The sequence below is a fragment of the Anolis carolinensis genome, chromosome 1 (assembly GCF_035594765.1).
Source record: "Anolis carolinensis isolate JA03-04 chromosome 1, rAnoCar3.1.pri, whole genome shotgun sequence".
In the NCBI taxonomy this organism is placed as follows: Eukaryota; Metazoa; Chordata; class Lepidosauria; order Squamata; family Dactyloidae; genus Anolis; species Anolis carolinensis.
In genome coordinates this window covers 170156109-170176097 of record NC_085841.1, presented here as the reverse complement: position 1 = coordinate 170176097, position 19989 = coordinate 170156109, and the positions used below count along the sequence as shown (strand labels likewise).

The window sequence follows — 19989 nt, the reverse complement described above, 5'->3', positions numbered from 1 at the left end:
GGGGGGGGGGAGAGGCCAGGAGTGAAGACACTAACAGTACATTTTGAACTGATTTATTGATCCACCAAAACTTATGCTAAAAGAAATAGCAATAATTTCTTTTTTTTCTTTTTCTATGTCTCCCTCTTGTCTTTTTATACTATCATAAACTAAAATTCTTACCACTTAAAATCGATATGTCAAAGAGTTTGGCTTTACCTGATCCCCATTTGCTGACTATGGGAGTGGCATAGGAGGAATGTGAAGTGCTGTCTCCTTCTCAGCAACTGGAGTCTTCTCAGCCCCTGCTCTGATCCTGGGCTTCTGACACACCACTGTTCATTGCCAAATAGAAACTTTGGCCAGCTGAGTAGTGTTTCTCTCTGAATTAGGAAAGAAGACTTCAGTAGTAATAGGGGCCACCTCTCGTCAAACTCATTTTTGACAGGTGCCACGCCCCCTTGAAGCAGGAAGTCCTGCCCCTTGAAGCAGGAAGTGCCACCTCCTAAAAGAGGAACTCCCTCCTCCTAAAAACAGGAAATGCAATCCCGGGAGACCCTTCCCCCTGAGGTGAAGCCCTCCCACAGCCCACAGCCCACCCACCCCCCACCCCTACCATAAGCCGCCCATGTGATGGGTATGTCTATGGTGCATGTTCCCTACTCCTACTGCAGGAGCTTACCACGTGGTGGGGCAAGCACAGACATGTTTCAATGAGGCATTCATGGTGATGCGTATGGGCTGAAAGGCCCCTTGCCTAGACTGACCCCTCTGCTTGAGGAAATGGGGCAGCCAGGACCGTGTGCTAGGTCTTAGTGGTGAGCTCTGTGCTCTGTGACCAACAGCCAATGGATTTAGGCCCATAAGGTCATCATGTGATACTGGGAGGGCCCATTAGGGCGGAGCTTTTAGGAATAAATACTCCATGTGAGTTTTAGTGCATCCCTTGACTGCTTTCAGAGGAATGGAAAATATGGAATTATCAGATGCCAGTGTTTCTTCCTCAGAGCTACCTGATTCAACAGTTGATGAATCCCAAAGCAGGAAACGCTTCATAAGTTCAAGTTCTGATGAGGATGATGACTGTGATTTAGCTAAAAGAAAATGTGAGGAAGACCGGGTGGTTTCCGAATCAGCTAACAGGCTTTTGGAAACACTTTCATCAGAACCAGCAATACCATCCTCTGAGCAGGTAAAAAACATAAAACTATTATTCTGATCCCTCTTAGGGTTGAAAGGGTCTATTTCAAGGAGCAAAATTGTGAACTGAAAGCACTTACACTTATCTTTTAAATCATTTTAGGGGGTTACAGAAAATTCATCAGGGGCAGCTAAAGAAGAAGAAGTGAAGTCACCATCTATCGCTGCTATTTGGAAGCTATGCTGCGTAGCATCAAGCCAGCTACAAGTAAGTATGAGTTTTGAAGAGATGTGTTTTATGTATGGGTGGGGTGGTAGTCACTGAATGTGCGTGTTTTAAAATCTGATTAATTTTATTATTTATAGGAGACCCCTGAAATGAGTGCTATTCAACGCCCAGGCCATGTGATTATGTCAAGCATTCTTGGATTGGATGTCAAGACTGAAACAGGGAATGTAGAGCAGAAGACGGTCATGTTGGAGACCGCCAAAGCAACCGTTTACGGGATATTAGATCACTGTTTAAACGAAATATTATTTGAGGCGTGTCCGGGTTGTCAGATTTTTGCAGGGAATCAGATGAGTCATGAATGTGTGTTATGGAACAACAAATTCCTAAGCAAAAAATTGAAGGATATTTGTGGAAATTTATGCTTCATAAATACCCTTCATATTTTACTTTTGATAGGTTACTGTCAAAACTCTCTGTATATGACCTCTGAAATATTGGACTACATTATGAATTTGGTAACATATATTGGCCAAACTGATAAGGCTATTAAAGTTCTAAATGCTGGATTGAAGAGTTGCAACCAGGAGATTCTGCAGCAAGTCAAAACTGTGCTAAAAAACCGTCCATACAAACATTATGTCAAATTTTGGCCTATTATAACTAATTTTAAGAAAGAGTAAAACTTGCAGCTATTGATGACTGTTTTTAAAAATTCAAAAAAGTGTGTTACATTGAAATAAAATATATGGTACTTTCAATAATGGGATAAAATAAAATGGATTTAAAAACAACATAATGCTCAATGTGTTTTTTATTTGAGGGCTTCCCTTTAGAAGTACATTTAATGAACACTCATAAGTTTTCTAATGTATATATATATATCTAACTAAATAGAAAAGTGAAAATGCGTGCCTGTTTATTGATCCTTCTGACAAAACAGGAAATGCATATTTCAGTGGTCATGCCATGGACAGATGCTGATGACTTCTGAAAAACAGAGATAATAACCATCTCTGTGCCTGGATCTTTAAGTGTTACATTCCTTTAGAAATACGACCTTATAACCCAACATGCCCCATTTACCAGAAGATTATTTTAAAATGGGTAAAATAAAATGGATTTAAAAACAACATAATGCTCATTGTGTTTTTTATTTGAGGGGCTTACCTTTAGAAGTACATTTAATGAACACTCATAAGATTTCTAATGATATATATATATCTAACTAAATAGAAAAGTGAAAATATGTGCCTGTTTATTGATCCTTCTGACAATCAGGATATGCATATTTTCAGTGGCGTGGGGCCGGATGCTTAAGACTTCTGAAAAACAGAGATAATAAGCATCTCTGTGCCTGGATCTTTAACTGAATACACAAGGCGAAGTGTGGGCCCCTTTCTTTAACCATGTATTAATATATATATATTAAAATGCATCATTGGAAACATGGTTTATTTTTACAACCAAAAATAAAATAAATAATAAAATAAGGGTCCAACAGAACAACCCAATGTCTATAGGGAAGGGAGAGTGTTACAGTCCTTTAGAAAATACAAGTCCTTATAGCCCATCATGCCCCATTTAGCAGATTATTTTAAAATGGGGTAAAATAAAAATGGATTTAAAAAAAAACATAATGCACAATGTGCTTTTATTTGAGGGTTTCCCTTTTGGAAATACATTTCAACTACTCTTTAAGGCGTATATTGCTAATTTTCTTCAATATACCTTTCCCCAACCCCTTCCCTCAAAATAAAAAAAAGTATGATACCCATTTATTTAATAGAGATTTATATAAATGTTTCTGTACAACATGTATGCCTAACTGCAAATATGACCACACCTCAAAAGGAGGGTGTTTGTCTCATCAGCCAATGGGAATTCTCAGTTTAAAAGCGGATGGAAAGGCGGCCCCAACCAGAAAAGAGGACCCCCTTACGCTTTAAAAACCCTGGGACATCCTGGGTTCAATCCTCTGGCCCATGCAACATTTCTGGCTGAATTGGTAAGTCCAAACCTTTCTCCCAACCTCCTCTCTCTCTCTCTCTCTCTCTCTCTCTCTCTCTCTCTCTCTATATATATATATATATATATATATATATATATATAGTTTAAGATTTTAAAATAATTTAACATGTGGGTCAACCTCTTATGGGATGTTTTTTTTAAAAAGTCTCTATGGCTGAATCCTGTCCTTTAAAAGGCTATGATGGGTGACCCTTGGTGGTAAAACTGTACCTATTTCACTTAACATTAAATTAAAATGTTATTTATTTGTTATTAAATTGTTATTATTAAATTGTTATTAATAGAGTTTTATATATTTTACATATAAAATATATATAGCTAATTTCCATAGCTATATATATTTCCATAGCCGTGTCTTGTTTGGTTAGGTGGGAGAAAGGCCCATTCAAAAAAAAGTCAAGGAACATGAAAGGCCCCTGCAGATTATCTGTATATGCTTATCTACTGTATTGACCTAATTACTGTAACAAAAGAATGCTCCTCTGGAAATAGGTAATACACATTCAAACCATCCTAGGCAAATGGGTACTTATGAAAATCAGGGCTAATGAATTACTTGTGCCTGGTACTCTAACCTAATACACAATCCTATACCTCTAGGCTGGCTTCATTTGAGGTCAGACACCCAATTGTCATTTAATAGAATTTTATATATAATTTAACCTCTGAGGATGCCTGCCCTAGATGTCCCCATTGGGGAGATGGTGGCGGGGTATAAATAAAGTATTATTATTATTATTATTATTATTATTATTATTATTATTATGTGGGCGAAACGTCAGGAGAGAATACTTTTGGAACATGGCCATTCAGCCCGAAAGACATACAACAACCCTATAATTTAATCTGTTTCATTGGAAGCTACGGCTTATTTTTACAACAGAAAATAGGGTACATTATTTTGTTTGTTTGCTTTATATAAATAATAACAAAAAGGATGTAGATTTTTATTTTATTTATTTATACAGGGAATATCAACCACTTTAGATTATAAACATATAACATAAATTCAACAATCGACAATTTTGTTTTACCATCCATTAGAGCATTCATGTATTTCACCCCATGTTCCTAGAAAAAAATGAGAAATAAGATTCTGTTATGCTAGTTTTAATTAATTAATCTAATTACTATATTTATATATTGGCCTTCTTACCAGAAAAGTGGGGGGGGGGGGGCAATTTGGCTCACAAATTATACGTACATACAATATATTATATTATTACCATAGTACAATATTAACATCATATATTACCATATTGTACTATGACACTATACGGTAATATTATTTATATATGTGTGTGTGTGTGTATGTGTATAATATTACCGGTATTATATTGTAATATTAATATTAGTATTATATTGTACCACATCATAATATTATTACCAATATTATATGTACATACAATAAATTATATGTACATACAATACTGTATATTATATATAATATTATTATCAATATTATATGTATACACAATAATGTATATTAAATTGAATATTATAAAGTTTTAAGAGTTTATTTTACTTACCAAGCCTCCATGACGGCAAAGCCATTTAGATTCATGATCTAGCAAGAATGCTGCGATGCATTCAGCTACATTATCGACATGAACTTCTGTGTAGGGCATTTTTCTGACTAAAATGCATCCAAATAATATTATAGAAAAAATTCTGCCCCAGTTAATCTTGCCATCGGAAAATGTTTGCTGCATCACATGTTGAAGGATTTCACAGCTCTGTGTGGGGGTGTCCAATTGCAGAGGTGATATTATAGGAAAAATCCTGGCATCCAACTCATTCATTTTTTGTAAAGAGATACATATCTCAGTATCTAATGATGTTTTGGGGGCTTTTCCAGCTGCCAAATTCAGGTAAGATTGAATAATCCTGAACGTTTGTTTTTCAATTTCTGGTAATCTGTCAGGGTGGGTCCAATCCATGGTGTCTGGCGCGGTTTGGGTCTTGTATGGAAATGTGTCTCAGCAATGATTGCACAACCTGTTTAATGCTTGCCTCTTAACCCTCTCCACCTTCTTAGATTCAACAACTCAAACCATCAGAAATGAGCAACATCAACCAACATTTCTATCCTAACGTTCATATCCAGTACCCAGCCATCATAGAAAATATGCCGTTACCAGATGAAATTACTTATGAGGATGTGCAAATTTCTCAGCTGGAAGTGGATGATGCTCAAATGATGGGTTTGTCCTTATACTCCAAAGGTTATTTAATAATAAAATGAACGCCCACCCAGTGTGTGTGTGTCTTTTCTGAAATGATTGTCTGTTTTCCACAGAACAAGCACTTCGTCATGAGGATGCTGATTTCAAGACTGTGGAGAAACCAAAGGCTATTCCACCAACTTCCAAGCATGCAGGTAATGATGAATGGTAGTAAAACACAGAACATAAATACTACAACAAAAATTAACAAAGTCGCAATCACACAAAATAACAAACTTACAGAAATCAACAGAACATCACTCTGTAAATATGAGAAACAGCTACTCAGGTGTATGTATTTGCATTTCCAGATAAGGAGACCAACATGCCCACTCCAAAGACTACCAATCTATCAACTTCAAAAACTCGAGGTAATTGTATGCCCCACAGAACATCTCTCTGTAAATATGAGAAATAGCCACACGTGATTGTGTTTAGGTATTTTATTATATTTATTATATCTTTTAGGAACCCGCTTGAAGCGAGCCAGGCCAGAAACTCAGGAATCAGCTAGACCTCAAAAGAAGAAGAAAGGCAACAATGACATTGTGCTGAATTCGGAAGATGATCATGACTGTGAAATTATGAGCACTGCGGGGGAATGCTTTGCTGAAATTCGTAGATTGAACGATGAAGCGGACGACAATTATAAACAGTCTATTGCTTTAAAAATGAGATTGGATCAAATCGTCGGTCATGAAATTCCAAAACTTCTCAAAGCAATTAAAGCATGTAAAAATTATAACCCTCTTACAAACTCAACTCACTATCAGATAGGTAGAGGGTTGCACAAGCGGGGTAGAAGAAAGCAAAAGAAGCTCACACCTAGAGAACTGTACTGGAAAAGGAGACGTAGATTGATAACAAAGGCGAGAAAAACTCTTGCCAGGTCCAGAAGTAAACAAAAACATAAAAGCAATAGAGACTCAATGAGGTCAGACCCGGCTTCTTCTTCCAGTACAGACACCCAGAGGGATGGACATTCTCCTGAACCTCAACAGGTAGAATCCCCATCTAACGAGGTTGAGTACCGACCTCAACAGGAAGACACCTCTGGTGAGGAGGATGATGGGTCACCCCCTGTGTTTGCAGAATGCGTGCACAGGTGGCAATTTACCTTTCCTAGTTATAACACATTGCGGATCGGGGAGGTATACCGTTTCAGAAATTTAGAAACTGTGAGGTCATATGCACAGGTTATAAATGCATTATACACAGCGATCCAGGGCATCTTAGACAATCTGAACCAGAGAATTGATCCCGAAGATTTTGTTCAGGTGAGATTAGAAGCCTCAGGGTTACGAAATCCACTCTTCTCTTTTAAAAGAAGTAGGGATCTCTTTAATGCTGAGGAGTTTCTAGTCCAGCTGAGTCGTCTATTACAGAGCAATATGGAAATCTGCGCTCATGGTGATTTTGAGCTCGTGGTCACTATAACAAAACCGCCACAAGGTGGAGCACGTCGAAAACTGAGTTCCATTCCAGCCAGTGAAATAATTGCTAGGAAGAGACAGTATCTGATAGACCTGAATTATGCAGGTGGCAATATGTGTTTTGCTGGAGCTTTATTTGGTGTTATGAGTTTACATAAACCCACAGATTCAGAAATGTTGACAGCTGCTCAAAAACTGCATATGGAACTCGGATGGTCTGATCAAAAAAAGGTAACCCTTAATGATATTTCTACTGTTGAACAACATTTAAGAGTCAATATCGATGTTGCTTATTACTCAAAAAAGTCAGAGTGGGCTCTGTTTAAAACACAGGGCCCCATTTATCCTCAAGCCTATACTCTACTCTTACATGATGAGCATTTCTATGGGGTTCTGAATGTAAAAGCGCTATTTGGCATCCGAAACTACTGTCAATTTTGTCGCAAACTCTATAATCATGACCATCATTCATGTCTATTTTATTGCAGAATGTGTTTGAGAAAGGGGTGTGATAATGTGATAGGGAAACAGGTTCGATGCCCCCGATGTAAGTTTCATTGTAGGTCTGAGGCTTGCTTAAAATTACACCAACAGCTGGGTTTAGAGAAGAAAGTCAAATGTCTAGCGAGAATGTATTGTACAAAGTGTCGATATTATCAGGAGCTGGATCACGATGATGAAAAGTGTAAAGGGAGACAGTGTACGGTCTGCTGGGGTTACATTGTTGAAGATGAGGGTCATTTGTGTTACATGCAACCGCTTAAACAGCCAAAGCTTTCTGTGAAATATTTATTTTACGATTTTGAATGTCACCAGAGTACGGGGGCTCACGTGCCGAATTTTTGCTTTGTAAAAGCTTATTCTGGGGAGACTGTGGAGTGTTTTAAACCAGATTTTGTGGAGGAGAATAGTGGGTCTGAAGACAGTGATGGTGAAATTGAGGTGGAAGGGGAAAGGGAGCCATGGAAGTTTGCAGGCAAAACCTGGGAATTTAAGGGCGAAAACTGTATTGAACAATTTATTAAAACGTTTACAAAAGATGGAGCCTTTAAAGATGCAACATTCATAGCTCACAATTCAAAGGGATATGACTGTTATTTTATACTCCGACAGTTGGTGAAAGAAAAACTGGATGTTGAAATTATAGCACAGGGTGGGAAGTTGATCTGTGTTACTGTGGTAGGACTCTCCATAAAATTCATTGACTCACTCAGTCACCTACCCATGGCACTCTCTAAATTACCAAAGGCTTTGGGATTTGAGGATGCCAAGGGGTATTTTCCACATTATTTTAACAAGCCTGAGAATTGGGATTATGTAGGGCCAATGCCACAGCCCGAATGCTATGGCGTAGAATACATGATGCCTGCTGAAAAGGCAGCCTTTACAGCCTGGTATGCAGAGAACCAGTCAAAAACCTTTGATATGCAGAAAGAGCTTGCATTCTATTGTCAGAAGGATGTTGAGATTTTGGAGCAGGCCTGTACCAAGTACAGACATGAAATAGTGCAGCTCACAATGGGTATAAGAGAAGTCATGGTAGGCAAGAAAAAAGACAAAGTCAAGAGGTACAGGGTCGCTATTGATCCTTTTCAATACCCTACCATTGCAGGTGTGGCTCTCGCCATGTATAGGTTCAAATTTCTTAGGGTAAATACTATAGCGATTCCAAGTTGTAATGATTACCATAATCAGTACAAGCGATTCTCATCCGCCTCTATACAGTGGCTCTCTTTTGTCAGTCATAAGGAAAAAGTTGAAATACGTCACGCATTGAATGGTGGGGAGGTTAAAGTTGGAAATTATTTTCTGGATGGTTTTGCAGTTGTGGATGATAAGAAAGTTGCCTATGAGTATTTCGGTTGTTTTTTTCATGGTTGTTTGATTTGTTATTCTCCAGAGGAGGACAACCCCGTGGTGGGGAAATCTTACGAGTTTCTTTTTAACGCGACACAGAAAAGGACCGCGGAGCTCCAAAGCCTAGGGTTTGAAGTGCGTTCCATTTGGGAGCACGAGTGGAGAAATATGGTAAAAACAGATTTGGAAGTCCAGGCTTATCTTGCAAAAGCCAGTTTTCCTGAACCCCTAAAACCTCGCGATGCGCTTTTTGGGGGTCGTACAAATGCAATATGCCTCTATTATAAACCTAAAGATGGGGAATCTGTGAAATATTATGACTTTACTAGTCTGTACCCCTATGTAAACAAAACAAAAGAGTACCCCTTGGGGCATCCTGAAATCATTTACAAGGATTTCAAGCCCCTTTCAAATTATTTTGGACTAGTTAAGGCCAAGGTTTTTCCCCCTAGAAATCTCTATTTTCCAGTTTTGCCTTCCAGAATCTCTGGAAAACTCATGTTCGTACTGTGCTCAACCTGTGCAGAAGCACGACATCTGGACCCTTGTGACCACACAGATGAGGAAAGAGCGTTAATTGGAACATGGTGTACAATCGAGTTGAATGTAGCTATAGAGAAGGGCTACAAAGTTGTTGAAATTTATGAGGTGTGGCATTTTGAGCATCGTTCTGCAGATCTGTTTTCAGGGTATATAAAGATGCATCTTCGTCAAAAGCAGGAGGCTTCAGGTTACCCACAGTGGTGTGTGAGTAAACAAGATAAATCTAAATATATAAGGGATTATCATGCACGGGAGGGGGTGCGTTTACGCAGAAACAAGATTGCAGTGAATCCTGCAAAACGTCAAATTGCCAAACTGTTTTTAAACTCATTGTGGGGCAAGTTTGGACAGAGAACAAATTTACCTGTCACACAAGTACTGAGAGATCCTGAGGATTTCTTTCAGATTCTATTTTCTGATGCTTATAAGGTGTCCATGTCTGAATGTCTGGATGATGAGGCTGTCTGTCTCTCATGGAAATATTCAGAGGACCGTGTGACAACTGCTGGGCGTAAAAATGAATTCATAGCATGTTTTACCACTGCTTATGCTAGACTTGAACTCTACAAGTTGCTAGATAAATTAGGTAGACGTGTTTTGTATCACGACACGGACAGTGTCATTTTTGTGAGTCAGGAAGGGGAATGGGAACCGCCTCTAGGAGATTATTTAGGGGATCTTACTGACGAAATTTCATCAGGCCGGTCTATCACAGAATTTGTCAGTGTAGGTCCAAAATCCTATGGATATAAATTGACTGATGGCACAGCTTGTTTGAAAGTTAAGGGAATCACCCTGAATAGTGCTAACTGTGAGAAAATTAATTTCAGCAGTCTAAAAGACTTGGCATTCGCTTACGTCTCGGACAAGAAAGGCTGCCAGCCTCGTGAAATTGTGATACATCAGCCGGGTATTGTTCGAAATAAGCGTCAGTGGACGCTTCATACGAAAACCCTCAAAAAAACACAGAAGGTTGTTTTTGATAAAAGAGTAATTAAAGACGGATTTACAACGCTCCCTTATGGATACTGATTTGCAGACCCGATGGCAGCATCCCTTCTCTGCTATTCTAGCAGGTCCGAGTGGCTGTGGTAAAACCTTTTTTATAAAAAATATGCTGGATAATGCCGATCATGTGTTCTCTGTACTACCTCAAAATATTGTGTGGTTTTACAGTTGCTGGCAACCCCTGTACAATGAACTCCAATGTAAATACCCCTTTATCCAGTTTGTGCAGGGTTTACCTGAAAAATTTGATGATGATGAATTGTTACCACCCAATAAAGTCAATTTTATAGTAATCGATGATTTGATGCAGCCTGCTTGCGATAACCGTGGTTTGGAGATGTGTTTCACCCAGTATGTCCATCACCGGAATATAAGTGTTTTCCTCATCACACAAAATATTTTTTGCAAAGGAAAAAGCAACAGAACCATCAGTCTTAATGCAAAATATATGGTACTGTTTAAAAACCCCCGGGATAAACTACAAATTGCTACTTTGGCACGACAGATGTATCCAGGAAATGTGAGTTTTTTCATGGAATCCTACGCAGACGCAACAAGCAAACCTCACGGTTATTTAATGATAGATTTGAATGGTACTACACCCGAAACATACAGATTAAGAACTGGAATCTTCCCACCAGATTGGCCTGTGGTATATTTGATGAAGAAAAAATCCCGGAGTTACAAAAGGCAACTGTTTTAAAACGGCGTAGGACCTGCGGCTGCCTGCTCCTCCTGGATAATATGTCCAATCGTGTAAAGAGAAACCTGGAACTTTTAAAACTACTTATTAAGGTACCACCACGCCAGAGAAAAGCCATTTTGTGCACGGGCTCCAATGATTTAATTGCTACTATCTCAGAAATAGCACTCAATACTTTAAAGGGAAACATCCCCTTGGCCCCGCACCAGCTACGGGCGTTGAGAAAAAGGCGCCGCCTTATTAGAATTCTGGGAAACAGCAAAGTGTCTCTTCGAAAAAAGAAGTGCCTTGTGAAACAGTCTGGAGGGTTTTTGGGACCTCTGCTAAGTTTTGCCGTTCCTCTGTTAACCAGTTTTCTAACCAAACAGTGATGGAATATGCTGAAAAAATGTATCTGGTTCCCAGCCGTCAACTGGATCAATTAAGAGGCGCACCTCCCAAGGATGAAAACATCCGAACTACAGCCATCTCATCCCTAGATAGAGAAATGCAAGAGATTCTACGAAGGTCTGATTTATCCGAACATGAAAAAGCACGACTCTACGATACCTTACTTCAAAAATATTTAACTCATGTAAAACAGAGGGATGCTGAGAAGCAAAGTTTAAATCTGTTTCTATCTGAACCACCTGCTGAAGAAACACCACAGCCCCCTTCTGACACCGTGTTTCGTGAAGTGGTGGACGGCCTGCCTGCTAGATACAAGAATCATGCGAGATTGATGCTCAGCAAAATAAGCCAAAACAAGAATATTTCTACATGGGATGATAAAGGATCCTTTGTGTATAAAGGAGCGGTGATTCCCGGATCTAACATCTTGGACCTGGTCAAAGCTGCGATCCAAACTCACGCCTTACCTGTCACACGTCTCCCTAAAGGGTGGGATGCCTTTATGAGGGCCTTGGCCGAAATAAACACCCCGACATCTGTGGTTGGTAATACGTCCAATAGAGAACTTCTGGACTATCTAAAGAACCCTAAGGGTTCACCCCCAACTCAAACTCCGTCTCTGTCACGCAGATCTTCTAAAAAGCAACGCCAGGCCAGCACCCCTGCATGGCTCAGCTTATAATACATTTTATTTTCAATGAATAAAATACTTATATTCTTAAAACCTATTTTGTTGTTTGTGAATGTTCTTTTAAAAACGACAGACACGTATCATATTCCAAAAGCAGCTCTAGGAGGAGCTTTTTATTAAACACGATTATGAAATGCACTACAGGACATACATTGTTGTATCGTTTGGAACATATCCGAGGCACGTGGTCTTGTGTTCATTTTCTTTACAAATTGAAGAACCATTTTGTCATTTTTATCCAAATCGTCGGAATATAATGCGTGAATATTTTTAAAGTCCAGTCCCTTGCAGCGTTGATGAAGGAAAAATATGCAGTGATGTCCGCAAACAACAGAGTCTGAGGCCTGTACAGGCCTGCATTGATACACAGTTTTGTCGGCGTTTCTTTTTAAAAAGTTCACGATGGTTTTGGGAAACAAGGCATAGTCAGGAGGGTGTCCATATGAGTCAAAAAATTCTGCAGTTCTTTCATTCGGCAGGTAAACAGCTAACCAGTGTTCCCCGGGGAGGTTATGGGGATGAGTGTTGATAATCAACGCGAGCGGCCTTTGCTGCAGATGCTTTCTCGGAAGCATGTCACATGGTAACACCCCATAGAAACTCTTTTGAGTATAGGGATTTGAGCTTAGTAGATGAGTTAACTGAAGGCTATCCATCTCACATATAATCAAACAAGACATTTCTCCTGTGATTTATTTCTATCACGTTGTCAAAAACACCGTAAACCAGCATATTGACGGTTGTTGGTAGAGGCTTGGCGAAACGCAGCTCTGCCCTCAGGTTTCCAGTTTTAATCAGGGAGTAGTGGTCGGCACATTCTTGATCTGGAGTCAAGTCAAACGCAAAGAGCGTGTAGCCTTTTGCATACTCCTCACGGTTAATTAAAAGTGCGCTGTCTTTCATGTGTTTGCCAGCAGTCTGAACCAAACTCATATATTCTCTCACACAATTATCCTCTTCAAAATTGGGCTGAAATGGTTTCATGGGATACTGTTCTCCATCCAAGTAGAGAGCTGCAAAATTGATGTCATAATGCTTAAAGTTGAAAGGGTTTTTATTGTATGCACCACTGAAAGAATCGTTATCGACCAACCCTATCACCACCTGTTTAGGAAGTTGACCCAAAAACAGGTTCTCTTGATTGGAGACACGGCTCCCTACCGGTATGCTGAATACTTTCATGCTTACACGGTCCACTGGGTATTTGGCATTAGATGTCAAGAGGGCTTCAGCATGTCCAAGGCGGACACCGGGTGTCAATTTCACTTTTTTGACAAAGAGGGAGGCTGATAAAATATGTAATTTGTAACGCTTGTTTGCATCATTGCTCATTAAGCAGAAGGCATTTTTATTGCGGGTAAGTTTAATTTTCACATCGACACCGTTCAGCAGCAGTTTTTCTTGAAAAAACAGGTCAGCATGGAGATGTCCCATCAAGTCTATTTTTCTACTACCGGCTCCCAGGGTTGCTCTTTTGATAAAACCATCATTTTCTCCATCCAGCTCGGTAGACTCATGCTCCCCAGCATCATCTTTATAAAAAAGCCCCGCTGTAAATTGCGTGGCTAGTGTGTCTTCGCAATAGTTCAGCACGGATTCAATGTATGCTCTGTAAGGATAGCAGTTGTTACTTTGACTGATGAGACGGTCCCCTAAAGTCACATCTAACTGACTGAAAATGGAGGCTATCGGGTAATTCACGAGGCCTACCGCAGCATCGTTGGGGAGGTTTGTTCCGTCTTCATTCACCACTTTGCACGTCAAATATAGAAGTGTGTTGTTGAGATCCATGTAGTCTTCACCATTTCCAGCAATAAAAAAATCCAAGGGTGCGGCTTCTGTAAGAGCCGTTAGTGGGGGTACTTCGATATAAAGGCTTCTCTCGATACTAGTTTGTGTAGGCCCAATGTGAAACAAATCTAGTTCAGATTTAGTGCACTCTTCAGAACATCCGTGAATAAAAGCCATGATGCTGTTTTAGAATATATCGCTCATAGACTGTATCCTCTGCCTCTTTCTCGCTCCACGACGCTTCTGTGGTTTCTTTCTACGCTGCGCTTTCCTTTTAACAGGGCGGGGCGGGCCTTTCAACCTCACTTGTGATGCTTTTCTTTTTAAGCCTCTTCTCCTTCTAATATACATCAGCCCTGATCCCTCTTGTGGGTTTTCATGGGTTGTTCTGTTTAGAACTGCCTGTGTAAAATGACCGACCATGTCTTTGGCTATATTACGCGCAGCTGTTTTTGCGTGGGGTTTAATGATGTCCAGGCCTCTTCTCAAAAGCGGTACAGCTTTTCGGAAAAGGCTCCTGAAAATCCCACCCAGTCCTGAGCCGTACATTTGGGGGATACCATGATAACCCGGAAGTCCATTTCCAGCTTGTGCTCTGTAATAGTTTTTATAAAGACCGGGATCCCCATAGGATTTCAGGATGACCATTTTCTTTTTTAAAGATCCAATGTCCTCCTGGGACGGAAGTGTAGCTTCACAATCACCTTTCCAAAGCGAAATGGTATCTTTTTGTTCTGGTCTGACTTTATCTCAACAGTGAGAGTGTCGATGTGGTGTTTGCTCACCGGAATGTAGTGAGGTTTATCGTAACAAATGTTGACACACTCGTTATTCTTTCCCTTCACAGGTACGCAGCGCAGCAGAGGCACGTAGAAATCACCAACGAGCTGGTGCTCCACTATATTAGTGTAAACATATAATGTGTTGAAACCTCCTGTGATGTCTGCTGAGAAAGCTGACGCTCTGAGAGGAATGTTGGGAGACAGTCCTAATATACGCTGTAATTCCACGTCAGCTTCGATTGTACACTGATTCTCGGGTTTAATTAGGACCTTTCTGGTTGCGGGGTCATACTTAAGAATCGCATCGGGCGGTCTCTTGCGTGATGATATGCGCTCGTTCATGTATTCCAACAGCTCGGGGATGCTGGAATAATATCCATTCTGCAGCTGGAAGGACCACTTCTTTTCCCCCTGTGCAATTTCAAAGCGTGGGTCGGTGGTCACGTTATTCCAGGTGTGGGGGTACTGTATCTCAACTAGTCCTACTTCCCATGCCCCTGAGAGCTCTAGAGGTTTTGCTAAAGATATAGTAAAGCTTGAAATGCTGTTCCTAGGGAAGGCTCTAGCACTCGCGTTGCTAGGTAGTGTGAGATAAAAACTACCTCCCCCCATTTTCCTAGGCGTATAAAAAACACTGCCGCTACTCAGGTTCTGTTACTTCGGAAGCCAGAACCCAACTGTTGAACTTGCTAGGCCAGCCTAACCATTTCACTAAGCATTGCTTTCTCGCACCCCGACCTTTTGTGGCTAGAATTTTTTCAATCCTGTAGATGCGGTCTTTGTCAGTATTAATCTTTTGCAGTTCTTCAGGATAAAAGGTGCCAATGACATCTTCACCCGCATAATCTTTCAATAGAAATACAGGCCTGGGTGTTTTTTGAAGAACCTGGTCCACGATGAATATCTCACTGGTAAAATTCTGTTCGTACCCCTTAGCAAATTTACCCTTGCTTTTGGAAATCCTCACATGGTCTCCTTTTCTGAATTGCGATAACTCCTCTTTTCTTTTCACATGTGGCCCATAAACTTTCCTCCACACGTCTAGAGCGTTGGAATCGTTAACATCTACGGGCCTTGTTTTGATAGTATGGTGAAAACTGTGGTTATAACTTTTGAGGAACATAGGCAATACATCAATATATGTAAAAGTGTTATGAGCTGTGAAATATCTCCACATTTTTGTTTTTAAAGTTCTGTTAAACCGCTCCACAACTCCTGCTTTAACTTCATTGTTGGTGACAAAGTGGTGAACCCCATGATGTTTCAACAGAGTGCTTACCGCCTTGTTTAGAAACTCCCGACCCCGGTCTGTCTGTAATTTTTCAGGTTTTCGACCATCTTGAGTGAAGATAGTGTTAAAGGCCTCCGACACCTCTCTACCTGACTTATCCTTCAGAGGCAACCCCCATGCGTATTTAGACAGGATATCTATCACTGTTAAAATGTACTTGTAACCCCTGTTAAACTTGGAAAGTCGCTGCATATCCACTAAATCAGCCTGCCATTGAGAATCCACATGAGATACAATAGTCTTGTTTCTTTTAAAATGGATCCTTGCTGGCCTGTGTAACGTGTAACTGTCTTGTTTGGATAGCCATTGAGTAACATCCCCCTTCCTTACAGTTTTGCATTGTTTTTTGGCCTCTTGAAAAAGCGGCCAAACACCTCCGAGGCTTCCTACCTTACCCGGCGAAAAATATATTTTCTTTAGGATTTCATCGGACTCTGACATTATGTCACCGAATGCAAGTATGAACACAGGGGTACAAAACAAACCAATTTTATTGTGAGACACACATAGCAGCTCTGCTCTGCAGAACAGGCTTTAAACACGCGGCATGCTGAAAAGCTCCATGGTCTGAGAGTCGCCAATCTGAAGATCCTCCACATCACCAGAAAACTGGATACAGCCCTACGGAGATCAAACAAATAGCATTGAGTCTACAACACTCATTTCATCATTCCTAAAGATATCTCATATTGCTCACACATCTCCCTTCCCCATACGAGACCAATCCCCACCAACTCCCCAAACAAGTATTCTAACACGTACCGTAATATTCTCGAAACCATCAGTTGTGTTTTCATCAACAGCCATGACTTCCTTTTCCGCCGCTCCATCCTTCAACAGCTCCTCTAGGAGTGACCGATGGACGCATCTGCCTGAGGTTGGTTCTTCTCCCGTTCTCTCAATATCCTTATAGTCTGTTTTACAAAGCATCTCTTCATCCGCCTCTTCAAGAACAGCAGTAGCATCAGCATGATACATTCTCGGCATTTCAGGGAAAAGCTTTTTCAAATCGATCCTGTCTGTGCCCTGATCATTTAAATCAGGCTTAACCTCTGTGAATTTATTTTTCACAGCATAAAGACCTGGTAATAAGTTAAGCCTTGTCGGAGGTTTAGCATTCGAGGATTCTCGCGGCTTTTTAGGACTATTCATTGGTGTCACAGGTAGGGAAAGTCCTGTTGTTCCTGACATGTTTGGATAGGCCCAATACCTATAGCCGCTTTCAGCTCTTCTTTTCATAGCAGTTTGTTTCTTTCTAGGCACTTCCGGTACTGAAAGGCACGCTGAGCTTGAAGGGCCATCTGGTGATTCCATATTTTCTATTCCTCTGAAAGCAGTCAAGGGATGCACTAAAACTCACATGGAGTATTTATTCCTAAAAGCTCCGCCCTAATGGGCCCTCCCAGTATCACATGATGACCTTATGGGCCTAAATCCATTGGCTGTTGGACACAGAGCACAGAGCTCACCACTAAGACCTAGCACACGGTCCTGGCTGCCCCATTTCCTCAAGCAGAGGGGTCAGTCTAGGCAAGGGGCCTTTCAGCCCATACGCATCACCATGAATGCCTCATTGAAACATGTCTGTGCTTGCCCCACCACGTGGTAAGCTCCTGCAGTAGGAGTAGGGAACATGCACCATAGACATACCCATCACATGGGCGGCTTATGGTAGGGGTGGGGGGTGGGTGGGCTGTGGGCTGTGGGAGGGCTTCACCTCAGGGGGAAGGGTCTCCCGGGATTGCATTTCCTGTTTTTAGGAGGAGGGAGTTCCTCTTTTAGGAGGTGGCACTTCCTGCTTCAAGGGGCAGGACTTCCTGCTTCAAGGGGGCGTGGCACCTGTCAAAAATGAGTTTGACGAGAGGTGGCCCCTATTACTACTGACTTCTCTGAGGGCCAGTCAGGCTGTACAGTTTGTTAATCTTCGGGTGACAGTTTTTCTCTATGGTCCTGCTCTGGGATGTAACTAGATTTTGGTTGTACAGTGTTCCCTCACTACCTCGCAGTTCACTTTTCGCAGATTCACTGTTTCGTGGTTTTTCAATAAACTCTAAAAGAAATATTATAAATCATAAAAAAATTCCAATTTACAGCCTAAGGAAGGAGGGAGGAGAAGCCGAAGGGAGAGAAAAGGAGTCCAAGCAGCAACAGGAGGAGAAGGAGGTAATTTATCAAGACACGATTGGTTGATAAAGACTTAAAACAGCGTATAACTACTAAAATAATGTATAAATATTAAAATAAATATAGTGTCCCTACTTTGTGGATTTTTACTTATTGCGGCTGGTCCTGGATTGTAATCCCCGCTATAAGTGAGGGAACACTGTATAGTATTCTTGATGGCCTTACTGCTCTTTGTTCAGTTTTCTTTCTCACAGCTTGGGTGCTTGGCAGTTTCATCATTGGGATTACCTTTTTTTATGAGGCAGTGGGGTGTTGTGGTTTGGACTAAGATTCCAGGAAACAACCCCATTCATCTAAGTGACTGTGGGCAAGTCACAATTTCTCATCTTCAGGTGAATGTAATGAGAAATCCTCTCTAAACAAGAAAACCCAGTGATAGATATTATTTTTTGTGTATTTTAATATGTATTTTATAGAAACATGTTTTAATATGTGTATTCTACAGAGTGCATTTAAAATATGTGTTTTAGCAATGATGTAACCCGCCTTGAGCTGCCAGGAGAGGCGGGTAAGAAATTATTATTATTATCAACACAACGACGTTGTATGGCACAGCAAACAAGATAGATATGCTGGATTTCGTTTCGCAAAACCACAAGTCGAACACTTCCCAAGTGTCTAGGACTGTGTGATGTATTTTCGGATGATGCGTGCAGATCCCAGTAGGGTGGCCTTTTGCAGTTGGCAGATGGTGATTTTGTCAATGTCTATTGTTTCCAAATGCCGGCTGAGATCTTTTGGCACGGCACCCAGTGTGCCCATCACCACCGGGACCACCTGCACTGGTTTCTGCCAGAGTCTTTGAAGTTCAATCTTGAGGTCCTGATAGCGGCTGAGTTTTTCCTGTTGTTTTTCATCTATGCGACTGTTACCTGGGATGGCAACATCAATGATCCAAACCTTGTTCTTTTCCACAACTGTGATGTCTGGTGTGTTGTGTTCCAGAACTTTGTCAGTCTGGATTCGGATTATTATTATTATTATTATTATTATTATTATTATTATTATTATTGACACAACGACGTTGTATGACACAGCAAACAAGATAGATATGCTGGGTTTCGTTTCACAAAATCACAAGTCGAACACTTCCCAAGTGTCTAGGACTGTGTGATGTATTTTCGGATGATGCGTGCAGATCCCAGCAGGGTGGCTTTTTGCAGTTGGCAGATCGTAATTTTGTCAATGCCTATTGTTTCCAAATGCCGGCTGAGATCTTTCGGCACGGCACCCAGTGTTTATTATTATTATTATTATTATTATTATTATTATTATTATTATTATTATTATTTGAAACACAACAAGATGAGTCCACAGCAGACAGTCTGCTGGCTGTTGTATTGGATCAAATGTCGGACACTTCCCAAGTGTCTAGGACTGTGTGATGTATCGGCGAATAATGCACAGGCCTATAAGAAAGTGAAGTATCTAACCGATCTCCAAGAATACAATTTTGAACATCTCTACATGATATCCTTGCACTATCCTTCCATATCCCAAGAAATAGAGGAGCAAAAAAGGATTTTGCTATCTCAGATTATTCCTTTTTCAAACCAATGTAAAAAGCCTACTGGGTAGAATGGTGGAATTGATTGTTTCTTTCATAGGTCTCATAAAGCCATGTACTTTTCTGTGGAAAAAACCCCCACAAAAAAACAAATATATCACAGAAGATATTTAAGAAGTACATGAAACATGAAAATGGGGTAGTA

General features: G+C 40.5%; 3 protein-coding genes across 4 annotated transcripts; 1 reads left to right on the top strand and 2 right to left on the bottom strand.

The window, feature by feature from the left end:
* Window positions 1–383: 383 nt before the first annotated feature.
* Window positions 384–10639, top strand: LOC134292906 (uncharacterized). Of its 2 annotated transcripts, XM_062958604.1 has the most exons (7): window positions 384–1171; window positions 1283–1387; window positions 1486–3356; window positions 5418–5583; window positions 5679–5759; window positions 5916–5975; window positions 6073–10639. In XM_062958604.1, the coding sequence occupies exons 4-7, from the start codon at window positions 5442–5444 to the stop codon at window positions 10467–10469; spliced, it is 4680 nt and encodes a 1559-aa protein (XP_062814674.1). In that variant the 5' UTR covers window positions 384–1171; window positions 1283–1387; window positions 1486–3356; window positions 5418–5441; the 3' UTR covers window positions 10470–10639. The 2 variants fall into 2 exon arrangements, with proteins under 2 accessions (XP_062814674.1, XP_062814678.1); XM_062958608.1 differs by lacking the exons at window positions 384–1171; window positions 1283–1387; window positions 1486–3356 and having other exon boundaries at window positions 5140–5583.
* Window positions 10640–12886: 2247 nt separating this feature from the next.
* On the bottom strand, window positions 12887–14197 carry LOC103279369 (uncharacterized protein F54H12.2). Its single transcript, XM_008114088.2, has one exon. The coding sequence runs from the start codon at window positions 14195–14197 to the stop codon at window positions 12887–12889; it is 1311 nt and encodes a 436-aa protein (XP_008112295.1).
* A 2369-nt stretch (window positions 14198–16566) lies between these two features.
* LOC134292904 (uncharacterized) lies at window positions 16567–17407 on the bottom strand. Its single transcript, XM_062958595.1, has 2 exons — window positions 16856–17407; window positions 16567–16714 (listed from the first exon to the last, which is right to left on the bottom strand). Exons 1-2 carry the CDS (start codon window positions 17405–17407, stop codon window positions 16628–16630), a joined length of 639 nt encoding a protein of 212 aa, XP_062814665.1. The 3' UTR covers window positions 16567–16627.
* Between the last annotated feature and the right edge of the window lie 2582 nt (window positions 17408–19989).

Bases quoted from the DNA above. Each gene is read 5' to 3' on its own strand.
- LOC103279369 (XM_008114088.2), bottom strand. From the start codon at position 14,197: ATGGCTTTTATTCACGGATGTTCTGAAGAGTGCACTAAATCTGAACTA.
- LOC134292904 (XM_062958595.1), bottom strand. From the start codon at position 17,407: ATGGAATCACCAGATGGCCCTTCAAGCTCAGCGTGCCTTTCAGTACCG. The intron at 16,715-16,855 runs GTACGTGTTAGA...TGATCTCCGTAG, and splicing joins ATGGTTTCGAGAATATTACG to GGCTGTATCCAGTTTTCTGG.
- LOC134292906 (XM_062958604.1), top strand. From the start codon at position 5,442: ATGAGCAACATCAACCAACATTTCTATCCTAACGTTCATATCCAGTAC. The intron at 5,760-5,915 runs GTAATGATGAAT...TTGCATTTCCAG, and splicing joins ACCAACTTCCAAGCATGCAG to ATAAGGAGACCAACATGCCC. The intron at 5,976-6,072 runs GTAATTGTATGC...TATATCTTTTAG, and splicing joins ATCAACTTCAAAAACTCGAG to GAACCCGCTTGAAGCGAGCC.